General features: G+C 38.1%; 1 protein-coding gene across 1 annotated transcript; it reads right to left on the bottom strand.

The window, feature by feature from the left end:
* Positions 1-6,285: 6,285 nt before the first annotated feature.
* Positions 6,286-13,607, bottom strand: LOC139940009 (NADH dehydrogenase [ubiquinone] 1 beta subcomplex subunit 8, mitochondrial-like). The gene is made up of 5 exons (XM_071936201.1): positions 13,493-13,607; positions 11,786-12,000; positions 11,088-11,155; positions 9,368-9,458; positions 6,286-7,803 (listed from the first exon to the last, which is right to left on the bottom strand). Exons 1-5 carry the CDS (start codon positions 13,578-13,580, stop codon positions 7,711-7,713), a joined length of 555 nt encoding a protein of 184 aa, XP_071792302.1. The 5' UTR covers positions 13,581-13,607; the 3' UTR covers positions 6,286-7,710.
* Between the last annotated feature and the right edge of the window lie 232 nt (positions 13,608-13,839).

The following is a 13,839-nucleotide window of genomic DNA, read 5'->3' as shown; positions in this document are numbered from 1 at the left end:
ACAGCATCACACTATACTGAGCTTTGTCTGACTTCACGGTTTTTTTATTATTAATTAATAAACAAGTGCCTATGAAAATCTTCGTTTAGTTGGTGGTACATCAAAGTTCAAAGATTACAAAAATAGTGCAGCTCTTTTGTAAATGTGTCATTGAGAGAACATGCCCTCTACCATTCAGGGAACTTTATTTGGGCCAATGAACGTTTGTTCTTTAAACCTGCTCTCCTTTTTGTAATTGCTTGAATCAGACTTTTTGGAAATAAATGTTCAAATTTTCAGTCATGTTCACTCCTGTACGTTTTAGGCGTTTTCTTCGGTTCACTGTTTACGTTACCCATAATGAAATGTCACCGTGCGCATTAGTTTCTCTGCACTACGAAACACCTGTAGCACTTTAAGGCATCAACAATAATTACACAACTACTGGAAAGTCAACAAGAGAGAGACAATATAATTTACAAACTAAATAAGCAACATCGATTTGTTTAATGAAATACTTTAAAAATGTAAACAGAAACATAATCTCGTTGTTTGCCCATTTGTTTTTAGTTGGCGGAGGGCTTTTAAATAATGTATTTTCATATATTACGTCATGGATGTCTAAGTATAAACAAACGCATGGAAATCAAGCTATAAATGTCCAGTCGGAGGATGGAACATGTGGCTTGTCCTCATGAGCTATATGCTTCTTAGCCACCATGGTGTTAAATAATGAGTAACACTGACAACCTTTTAAGTCTTAGAATTGATTTCAATCTCTTCTACCTGCCAAGTATTCGACTTTAGAAATCAACCCTTTGGAGAAGAACCTGCTCACGCAAGAAAACCGTGAACCAGATCACGCAAGAAAACCGTGAACCAGCTCACGCAAGAAAACCGTGAACCAACTCACGCAAGAAGACCGAGCTTGTGTTTCCTGAATCGCTTTCTGCTTTGTTCGATTCTGGGATTAACAGCAACAAACAATTCCTTCATATTTATCTCTCTCCGGAAAGATCCTCATCTGATAACAACATGGGGTCATCTTCATCATCCGTTGACTGCAATCTCTACGATACATTTAATGTCACACAGGAAGCAGCTGATCTATATTTTCCCATTGATATAGTCAGACTTTCATTCAACATCTTTATTTCGTGTTCTGTTGCTCTCGGTGTTTTCTCCAATGTGACTTTTCTCTTCGTCTTGTTCCGCAACCCGAACTTAAGATCGGAAACTGACGTGTACATAACCAATTTATCACTAGCCGATCTCATGTACGGAACAATGGCGGCTGTTCAATTGCTTCCCCGCACTGTGTCATCACAAGTGGTGTTCCAGACCATATTTACAAGTTCGACTCAGTGCTTAGTCTTTATTCTACCTACGTTTGCTTCCTTTTATGCATCTGTTGCTCTGGTAACCATGGTATCATTCGAAAGGTATCTTGCTTTATGTCATCCTATAAAACATTTCAGGATCCGCGGTAAACGACGAACCTACAAACTGGTCGCCTCTTGTTGGCTTTTTGGATTGCTTATGAGTTGTCTCATTGCTCCGAGCTATTCAAAGTACCAAGTGCTGTGTTACATCTGGCCAGACAAAGACATTTTTCAAGACTACCCATCTTACACATCTTTCTGTACAACAACAACGAATGAGCAATCGTTGATGACAATCTCCAATCTACTACAAGTGATCCCTTGGATCATTTCAATGACATCAACGGCTTACATGTACGCTCGAATCATTCTCAAACTTCACAAACGCCGGGCCCCATCGAGTGGTTCAGGATCATCAAAAGACCAAAAGGCACAACGGGTTCGAAACCAAGTTGCTAAAATGCTGATTGTTAACGGTTTGGCGTTCTTTCTCTGCCAGACGCCTATCATAGCTGTAACCCTGACCGAGTTGATATTTCTTTCAACACAGACTTTCAACTTAAACTTTATCAGATATGAATCTTATATTGGTATAGCACCTCAGCTTATCAACGTCTTTATTAACCCGTTCATATATGGAGCGATGAGTTCTCAGTACAGAGCAGCATTTCTTCGCGCATTTAACTGTAAAGTCAGCCCTAAAATACCACCCTCGTCTACCACAGTCCATTCAACTCATGATCCTCCGGCTCCCAAAGCAAGTGTTTGTCGTGATTCAACTGAAACACTGGAATCTCATCTCTAGATACGATATTCATGTAATTATAACAATGCAGCTCAAGGGATGGACCTTCTCTAACTCAAGGTTCTTGCTGCATGCAAATTATAATAGAACTAAAGGTTGCGGAGTATCAGCTCTTGGGGTGAGTTGAGTGTGAGTAATCCTGGCCCCTCCTCGTATAAACGTATATAATTAAGAGGCATTTATGAGTTGCTTTCAAACATTGTATCAAGGAGCCTTTGAGGTACTTTTAGGCACTGCACACTATTGATAAGTACTCAAAATAATAATTGTTAGCATGAAAACTTACTTGTGAGCAACGAGGGTATTTCTCACTCAAATATTTAAAGACTCTATCGGTCCTGAAGCCTTGTTTAGGCATCTCTGAGAGCACAAGTGCAACAAGGGTGTTTATTCTTCAATTATTCTCGTCCAACTTCAATGACTAATTGCCTCCAAAAGTGTCTCAGATTTGTTGTTTTATGCATGATCTCGGGATACACCAAGTGAGAAAACTGGTCTTTGACAATTTTTACCAGTGCCTTTAAGCATTCTTAAAGCAATCGCACAACATCGGTAAACAGTATTGTCCAAGGCCCACACTTTGTGTATCACAACTTATATATAAAATAACAAACCTGTGAAAATTTAGGCTCAGTCGGTCATCGGGGTCGGGAGAAAACAACGGGAAAACCCGCCCCTGTTTGCGCACGTTTCGCCGTGTAATGACATTTGTTTTAAATAATACGTTATTCTCGATATCAAAATTGATAATTGTTTTAGTGTTTTCTCAAAAAGTAAAGCATTTCATGGAGTAATATTTCAATGGAAGTCTTTCACTATTACCTTCTGTAAACTCTGTAAGTTATTTGTAAATGTGTGAACTTTTAAATTGTTGTTCTGCTCAGAAAGTGTCCAATGGCTTTAACTCATTCAGAGTAGCTATATTAAGCAGCACCTTCGGAGTATCAAGTATCGGCAACCAAACGGGCACAGGGTTAGCTGAAAAAATCCACACCAACAATATCGTTACCTTCGCAGGTACATCCATTTACTCATAGGTGATGAGAAGCAATTATGGGTGCGTTCGTTTAGCTCCCCTGGGTCGACCCCGGTGTGTGGCGTGGTTTTTTTTTTCCAGGACAAACGTGTGCAGATAATTACCCACGATCGTCCTGGAAAAAAAAACCGCCACACACCGGGGTTGACCCAGGGAAGCTAAACGAACACACCCATTAGTTAGTTGCTTTGCCCATGAACAAAAGTATCACGACCGGGATTCGAACCCACACTCGGATGACTTAGCCATGCATCAGTACTTGCGTCCGATGGTTACTGAACCACGACAAACTTAAAGGAACACGTTGCCTTAGATCGGACGAGTTGGTCTATAAAAAGCGTTTGTAACCGTTTGTTATAAAATGAATATGGTTGGAAAGATGTTTCAAAAGTAGAATACAATGATCCACACAAATTTGCCTCGAAACTGCGTGGTTTTCCTTTTCCTTTGCGAACCAACACGGTCGGCCATTTAATGGGAGTCAAAAAGTTCCATAAATGGCCGACCGTGTTAGTCGACGAGGTAAAAGGAAAACCGTGCTATTTCGAGTCATGTTTGTGTGGATCATTGTATTCTATCTTTTACAACATCTTTCTACCAATATGCATTTTATAACGAACGGTTACAAACGTTTTTCAAAGACCAACTCGACCGATCCAAGGCAACGTGTTCCTTTTAAAGTAGAAATTCCTACCAACAATATTCTTAACACTGAGCTGTATAGCTGGGATTATTAAAAAGATACCTTAAAAAAATTACTCTTTATATTACATTAATTTGTAACCAGTTTCCCATTACAGCACAAAGACTTGTTCATGTAGGCCTATACGAACCTTAGAGAGTACGAATCAGCAATGGCCGATATTAAAGTTTACCAAATCTTTAAAACTACAATATGCAGTCGTAAAAAAACAAAAAACAACTGTCGGTTATCGTGTTGGTATTCACGATAAGATACTAATTATACGAAGGAAAAAAACGACAAATCAACACAATGCAACGAATTACGGGAGATGCGATCGCTTAGTCTTTTCAGAACCATCTACAGAAGACAAAATGATGTTCATCCTTTCAGCAGAGTGTTTGCTAATTGGGATGGCTTAATTGTGACGGCTTAATTAGTGAACTAGAAAAACGGAAGACACCACCATTAACGGAGTAAATACATCTGAGTGCTATCCATTTTGTTGTGCTTACTGAAACAGGATACAGACAGAAACGTAACATTAACAAAGTGTAAACACTTACTTTTGAAGAGCCGGGTGTAGAGTAGACTTTACAGAAACATATTTCAATCAAATCGGGCTAACCAAATTTGCACCAACATAATACATCCAAAAACTCCGAGGTAAAATTAAAAAGTGGGATTTCTCATTATTAGAGAACTCGGCGATAATTTCCTGCCAAATGTACTCGGCGTATGTTATTATCAGAACTAGTTATGATACGAGGGTAATGTATTATTATAAAGGGATTTTTTCTCCGATGTGTTGTTCTAAAAAAAAAAAATAACAATGTTAAATTGAATTTGTTTTGCAAAAGTGTTGTATATCAATTTATATATTGAAACGAATATATTTATCTTAAACAAAACTATAATCAGTCAAAATTATGCTTAAACAAACATAATTGTATATCAATGTGTATGGCTTTATTTACCCCAAACACCTGTTTACTTAATATTTAAATTATATATACCTGTTGTATATCAACTTGTAATAATGGCTATATTTATTTCGAAAAAATGTTAGATTTAACATTAGCTTATATTATATAATCCTAATGCATATCCAATTGTACTTCGGGAAACAACATCTTATACCACAATTATTTATTTTATTAATTTATTTCCACAAAACCTCCAAAAATGGAGAAGATAAAAAGATTTATAAAAATTACATCAAAAATACAAAAAAGGGACATAAACACGCAAATAAATAAACAGGATAACCCTGATACTCTCGGACGACCCCCAGACCATCCTGACAAAGTATGAAACAAATGGATTGTCAGAACGATATGAGTAGCAGACCGAGAGTATCAAGGACATCATATTCAAGAAACTGATTACGAAACAAAACTGTTTTTACACTATCACAAATACCATGGTTGACGCAGTTTACATACTTAAGGTCGGAGTTAAATTTCCGCCTGCAAGAAGAATTTATAATGCAGTTAAGCAGCGAAAAATCTTTGTGCAAGCTAAAACTATTTTTTAACTATAATGTTGTGTGTTACATGGTTTTTAAACAAGTAATAAAATAGGGATAGCATAAAGGAAAAGGTCAAAGCTCAGACGCTCTTCTTTTCGTGACGTAAGTTGTGTACTATACAGCAGGCGCCCTCTTTCGACAGTGCCTGCACATAACTCGGCAATGTGAATAAGTAGACGGATAACATCGGACGTCACACTCTGTGGTCCGTGAATTACGCCCGAGAGCTGTCATCAGCCTACAGGTCGATCCCCGTCCAAGTGAACTTTCACCTACATTCATTTCACCTGGAGATACCTAGTCCAAATCCTACGTCACATTTTGAGGCTCGTAAGTTACGTCAGAGATTGCCCTTAAGAACCTGACCGTCACAATTATGTACCGTTGGTGGTCTCGCATTAATTTTGCAGTAAATATCTATGTACATTTGTACAAGTTGTTACATACAAAACGTCATAATACGCATGTTCATAATACTACAACACATAATCACTGCACCCAATGCCAACTCACGCAACCCCGGGCTGCAATGGATTGGTGTGGTAAAGTTTTCCTGTTTTTATCACAATACAGTAGTCCCTCCTTTCGCCCATCCCACCACAAACCAACAACAAATCTCAAATCTTAACCAGCATGCGGCATCAGAGTCCAACTTTCCCCAGAAGACGATCAGAGCATACTGATCGAAACGTCGAGAACCACCCCAACTCATTTAGAGGTGTTACCGCAAACCTGTCTAGATCTCAAATGCTGTCCCTTGATAAGAACTAGATCATAATGCACTTCATCCATCCTTAGAAGAAAACCAAATAAATAACACATCTAGAAAAAAGAAAACCACCAAGATAAATCTACTAAACGCATTCAATCTTGATTGTTTATTTCTTTTATTTACAAATTCCAAACACCAGAGTGTCTGTCAGCACTCGGCATTCAATTAAAATAAAATCAAACACATTAATGACTCCTAGTGAAATGTACTTGGTATCCAACTGCTGCTGTAAACCACAAGACATGCATTTAAACATTGCTGAGTCTCTTTAACTGACAATACAGAGCCCTTTACATTTAAGATCCTCAAAAGCTAAAACAGTGCCCTCCCTGAGATCAAAGGAAGACCTTTTCACCGTCCTTCAAGTGTGCGATAAGTGCCTAAATTCATAAAGCCTGTGAGCACAAACACCTTCTAAGCACAGGGAAATCTTTCTAAGCAAACTGGGTTACCAGCCAAAATTATACATGTATTCAGTATACATTGGTGCGACTGGTATACCATTCAATTTTTGCTTAGCAAAGAAATTAGATAAGCGTTTCTTTTCTGCCAATTACAGCTTCATGAAATTGGGGCCAGAAGGTTGGGCTTAGGAAAACCCCAACTATCCGACACATGTGCTTGGCATGTACACGCCAGGATTTTTACTGATCCAGCAACAAAGACCCATGCAAGAGGCTAACAGCTGGACAAATCAGTTTCCTGATTTATATAAACTATTATTGTCTGTATTTGAACAATTATCTCAGCATGAAACTGTTTCTTTTAAAACATTCAAAGATAAATAAAAATTTGAGTGTAAACATAAAGTGCATGCTTGCTTCTAAAACACACGAAGAAGCTGGTAACGAACAAACAGGTGTTTGAATAATAATATCAAATGGAACCGTCTCAGAGATTCTGATTGAATAAGAATTATATCTTCTCAAGGAAAGTGATGAAAGACGCCACAAAAGTGACACCTTTAAGCCAAGTGATTCTATCAACAAATCCCGCTTGAGAGCCAGGAGTGGTTTTTTTTCTACCCTTGTTTCATTCTGTCCTTGCTCAATAATGCAGACCTATTTTAGGGTTCCCATACGCCTCTCTTAATACTTATGCATGAGGTACGACACAATGCTAACTCATAACGAGGCGATGGGCGCAGCCACTGCAAGTGATGGGGAACGTGCGCCCATAGCCTCATTTTGGGTAAGAATTATGACGTCATGCATAAATATTAAGAGAGGCGTATAGAGGTAAAACTACCCCAAATTCACTCCAAACACCTATCTAGATACCTTTTTTTCATCTCCCCCTTGGGGGACCTCAATATCCCCAAACACACACTTGGGCCTCATTTGATGGCTCTGCTAACAAACTACAGTAGCCATTCTTCGCTTACACAGCAAGCACGGACATTTCATGGCAACGCTGTGAGCGGAGAATGACTACAGTAAGCTCGTAATTATGCGGTAAGCAGAGTCATGAAATTAGGCCCAGTGCTTGCCCATGAGTTTCTTAGGGCTTGCAATGTGTGGTCACTAGAAGCTATAATGTTTCCTTTGCTCGGGTGCTTTGCTTGGGTCATTGCCCTGCTCTGTCCAGAGATCATTGTACGGCAGCTGTTTGGGCATCTGAACAAGGAGAGAGGGAGACAAAAAGAAATTTTAGTCGTTGTTTTCCACACTTCATAATCACTTGTATTAACTTTCTAAATGATTTTGAGAATAGATAAATCAAACTCTGGCGTGGTGTAATCTAATATCACACAGTACATACATGTAGATGTTAATTGGGCTTTTTAATAAAAATAATAATAATAGTAATAATAATATTAATTATAATAATATTAAAGTAAATTAAAAATAAAAATAATTTTGCACATCTCTAGAGCAACCTCTCCATCTGAGGATGTTTGAGGATGCAAATAGGCATAAAAAACACATCAAAATACAAACAATAAAAATCACATAATGCAATACAATACAGCCTAAGAATACACAATTGTACCAGAGCAACTGCATACAAATACAGCATAAAATTACACAAACAAATAACTGACAAGCAGACACCCTCATCCCAAAGGGGGAACAAAACACAGCAATAAACACAGTGAAGTAAACAATTAAAAGAGAGCAAAATTGCACACACACATAATCAATAAGTATTACAGACTATATGCTCCCTAAACAGGTGAGTCTGTAATATAGCCTTTAAATACTCAAGTGAATTACAACACCCCCCCCCCCCCCCCAAAGAGGTACGGCATTCCACAACTTTGGAGCAGCTGAAACAAAGGTATGATCACCAATTATTGTTTCACTTGTTGACCTTGGATATACAGATGTTGTCTTTCTTTTGAGAATAAAAAGGTCACAGATATAATCAGGAGGTACAAAGTGATATTTAAAAACAAATTTGTACATTTTTTTAATTCACACAAAATTGAATTGGCAAATAATGCAGTTCCTTCAGGATGGGAGTACCGGTAATAATGACAAAATCTGTTTGTATTTACAACAAGATCAACAACAGCATTCTGTACTCTTTGTTACTCAGGCCTGATACTTCATGGAGGCAACGATTGCCTCCATGCACCCTGGTCATTGCCTTGGTGCCCTTGAAATGCTCCTGTAAAGATTTACGATTCCCTCATGCAGTGTCCCTGCCCTTTCAATAGCAAAGCATACAAGCCTGGTACCTGTTAACAATCTGAGTCTCTTACCCACTCACAAGAGGGGGATATAAGTCTATGTTCTAACTCCACATATCGCGCTTTTTCAAGCTACTCTTCAAGTTCGCTTGATTTGTCACACATGTGCGCGTGGATTACAACAGCACTTCTACGTTCCCATATCAAACTCCACCTACGGTCTCGTTCGGTACGGGACCCAAAGCACAATATTTTTTTGTTTTTCCAGTTAGGCTTGTGTGAAAACTTAAGTAATTAATATTCTTATAGCTGATTCGAACTGGCTCTAGCCACCAGGCAATCTCGGTAGTTTAATTGGTATAAAACTGCTCTAGAATCGCAAAGGTCTTGGGTTCGTATCCCACCCACTAATATGCCTGTGATTTGTTTTCACAGAAGTTGGGCAAGTACTGAGTATACATCGCTAACACACATCGGTGTATATGGGTCAAAACCAAAACGAATATTCTTATAGCGTGATGGAGATGAATGACGGATGAACTTACCACAGGCTGGAAGCTCTTGTATTTCCCTCCGAGCCAGAATAGAACAGCAAAGGTTCCTAACACCGACCCTAGAAGCATTGCTTGATTTTTTCTGTTAAAAAAAAATTTAAAAAATTATTTATATTTTATTTCAGCACATCCAACAGCGCAAGCGTCAATGACAGGGGATGGATAGATATTAAATAACATAAAATTGCACATCAAAATTATTTAAACAGACTCAACGACACATAATTAAAATGGCGAAAAGAACAAAAGTTACACTCTGGACCCGACCTCCCCTCAAATAGATTTTCTTTCCAATCTTACAGACCATTATAACTACTTAAGTCATTTTGAGGTATGGTGGACATCAGTAAAATAAGACTATGAGACTAAATGTATTTGGTTTGGGTAAGTTAATCTGTCTGTAGACACCCAAACAGTACACTTGTATAGTTTCCACCATTTCTCAACAAGGCTAATGGAGGACACAGGATAAAGTAAAGGGAGAGGAGTGTCAGTAAACTTGGATTGTTTCTTCATGTGATAGGCCCTTTAAGGGGTTGTTCCTTAGGGGAACTGCAATATCTTAATCAGGGCCCAATTTCATAGAGCTGCTTAAAGACACTGGACACGATGGGTAATAAGTCAAAATAATTATTAGCGTAACACCTTACTTGGTAACGAGTGATGGAGAGCTGTTGATAGTATAAAACATTGTAAGAAACGGCTTCCACTGAAGTAAGTTTTCGAGAAAGAAGTAATTTTCCACGAATTTGATTTCGAGACTTCAGAATTAGGTTTTGAGGACTCGAAATCAAGCATCTGAAAGCACACAACTACATGTATGTACATGTGACAAGGGCGTTTTTTCTTTCATTATTATCTCGCAACAAACGACGACATATTGAGCTCAATATTTCACAGGTTTGTTATTTTATGCATATATGTTGAGATACACCAAGTCAGAATACTGGTCTTTGACAATTACCAATAGATTCCAGTGTCTTAAAGCAAAAACAAATCTATGTTTTAACCAGAAAATAGTTACCAGCCAAAATGCAATTTCTTGTGCACAATCTATGACTGGTATCCTGCTAACTTTTGCTCAGTAGAAAAGTTGTAAGCAATATTTTGTGTTTACACAGCTCTATGAAATTAGGCCCAGGTTGTAAGTCTGCTTCCTCCTGAGTGCAATAGACCAATCCATTAGGCTCCGCCCACGACGCACGTGTGAGCAAGAACATGTGAGCCTCTCCAATGCCTTTCTGCACAACTCTGCCGCGCGCGCCAAGCACATTTGTCGGACCTTCGTTGCGTTGTGATTGGTCAAAATGTAATGGGGAAGAGCTTAATGGATCAGTCAGTTCTAGAGCAAGCTGTGTAATAATGACAAGCAAATGTTACAGTAATCTATCAATGTACTATGTGTATAAGTGCCCTGGTCTCTGGTCCAATAACATTCCCTTAACTTTGCTTCCCCAGGAGTATACAGCAACAGTTCAGGGAATTTTGACTGTAGGATTTGTAGCTTTGCATAGTGAAGATACAATCAATCAATAAAGGTTTGCGGAGACCCCATGTAATAAATATCTACATGTATATGTCATGTGGTGGTTTGAAGAAGAACAAGTGATTCAAAAACACTAAAAATTGTTGTAAATCCACCACAGCTCATAAAGAGCCTTATTTCATGGTTTCTCCGCAAACCTCACTTTAACTAAGACTGAATACTTACAGCGGAATTCGTTCATATACATTTTTGGCTGGTTTCGAACGAGACAATGCATCCTGCTCAATATGCAACTGTAATAAATGCAAACAACAATAAAATGGTTAGTTTCTCATTTTGAAAGACTGTCCTAAAAAGGGAGTAATGCGAAAAGTTGTTGGTTAGTGCAAAACATTAGGCCTGGGCAAATAATTTGAATATCCGGTTAATGGCAAATAGGTTTTCCTATCCTTAACCGCGAATGGCTTTTTTTTCTTAACCGGATATCCGCATAGGGTGCGAATAGCCTTTTCTAAACCGGATAGTTCTGTAATTACAACCAAGTAACCGGATATTCTTTAATATCCGAATATCCGTGGACGTCGGGCGACAATTGATAGGAATAATTTGTCTGAATCCTTATGAAACTTCTATTAAGACAGCAAAAAACAGCATAAATTAAGTATTTAACTATGCTCACCTCCGTGAAGAGTTAAAACAATGACATTTCTGACATAATTTGTTCAAAGATTACGAAAGTAATTTACTTAGGAGAAAATGCCTTGGTGCCCTTGTCCTTTCAAAAACGAAGCATACACCATAACGAGGAATTTGCAAACTTCCACTGGATCCTTTCAAGGGCGCTAAGGCTAGCGCTTCCATGCCTCCATTGCCTCCATGAAGTGTCAGGCCAGGTATCGCATTAAAGGTCATATCAAACTTACATTGTCGCCGAAGTTTCGTCTCTCCTCAGGAAAGTCCCAGTCTTCATGGGGATCTTTGTCGTCATCGTGGATTGGTGGCTGCTTAGGGTAGTCACCCCATCCTAAGCCATCATCTGGGTAGGGCTCATAGTCCTCAACACGCATGCCGTACTTCTTGGCCGCAGCTGCTCGCTCTTTGGGAGTTTTAGGATAAAGGCCGGGCAAATCATCTTCAGCTATTGTTGGGAGAAAAGGTGAAAACGTTTCATGAACTGATTTGAAATCAATGATTTCATTCAACCATCTCAAAGCTAATTTATGTGTTAAAGAAAAAACTTTTCAATTGATCATGTATATTGATCAAGGGTATTAACGAGCAAATACCATAGTTTAAATAAAAATACACAATGCTGATGGGTTGTCCAACCAATATAAGGTATAATATTTAGTTGGGATCCATTAATAACCTTTAAGTTTGTGTAGGCCTAGTTTCTATTCTACATTACAACATAATTGTGCATAGTAGTAAAAAATAAGCCTCATTTAAAAAAAATTCGGAAAATTTTACCACCCCCCTTTTTCACTAACATTTACAAAAAGGAACATTTGTTTTTTGTTTAATAGCCGTGTTCTTGTTTTCTTTGGTATGTAATGTTAGTCATGTCTTGTGCAATGTTTACATTTAAAATAAAGGCAGTGGACACTATTGGTAATAATTACACAAAATAACTATTATCATAAAACCTTTCTTGGTTATGAGTAATGGGGAGAGGTTGATGGTATAACACATTGTGAGAAACGGCTCCCTCTGAAGTGCCATAGTTTCCGAGAACGAAGTAATGTAGTTTTCGAGAAAGAAGTAATTTTCCAAGAATTCAATTTCGAGACCTCAGATTTAAAAATTGAGGTCTCGAAATCAAGCATCTGAAAGCACACAACTTCGTGTCACTTCGTGTCACAAGGGTGTTTTTTTTCTTTCATTATTTTCTCGCAACTTTGACGACTGATTGAGCTCAAAATTTCACATGTTTGCTATTTTAAGGATATGTTTGTTGAGATACACCAACTGTCATGACTGTAAAGACTAGTGGTCTTTGACAATTCACAATTTTGAATAGTGTCCAGTGTCTTAAAATATTTTAATTTTTATAAAATGCTGTTTAAAATGTCTTTTGTTTAAGTACTTGCTTGATGATGAATAAATCAAGTAAATTAAATCAATCAGTTCAATCTCATTTGACTCTGCGTGCTTGCGTAAGTTTTTAAAAAACAGTGTTCATACCATACAATACTAACGAGTAAATAAAAAGGTTGTGGAATTTTCTGGCAGGAATCCAGGATACAGAAAATGTCCATATTCTTATTATTAATCATTGTTAATTTAAAAAAATTAAACCAAAACTAAAATAATAAAACTGTGCTCTTTTTTTTAACGCTAGGGTTGAACTTGAAGTAGCCATGGGGGCAGATTCACATTCGGAGAAGTTTCCGTATGGTGCCACCACTTTTTCATTCCATAAGCAATAATAAAGTATCTAATTTACCTCAAAATGAGATATCCCTTTTTGTAAAAATGAGTAACAAGGTCACTGTGGTGGCGCCATACAGTACGGAGAGTTATCCGATTCGACCACCCGGCAAACACATAAATCTTTGCAAAAGGCTTCAAATGTCGGTTGGTTTGATACTCAAAATAAACAAATACAATCCCCTCTTAGATATACTTACAAAAGGTTGCGTATCGGGCTGAAACTACCCTGGCAACTGTAGAAATATTCGCTGCTTTTCGACAGCAAAGCCTGCAAAGCGCCGCCATGTTGGATTGCTTGGACTGCAAGTTGGCCAGTGAGTATCAACAGAGGGGGCTATTTAATAAAGACTGCGCGACTGGCTGGCGCGGTGGTGGTGCATGCACACACAGACCAACAGCACTCACAATAAAAAAGCAATTACCAATGCTAGAAAAAAGCTCAATATTCAAAAATACTCAACCAATATTTGAACTCTCTCAGCCTCTTGACAACCGATCAAATATATTTTCAGACAGTTAAACTTCAGATTTCTTTAAAAAAAAT

The sequence above is a fragment of the Asterias amurensis genome, chromosome 7, assembly GCF_032118995.1.
Source record: "Asterias amurensis chromosome 7, ASM3211899v1".
Taxonomy (NCBI): Eukaryota; Metazoa; Echinodermata; class Asteroidea; order Forcipulatida; family Asteriidae; genus Asterias; species Asterias amurensis.
This window is presented reverse-complemented; position numbering and strand designations above follow the sequence as displayed.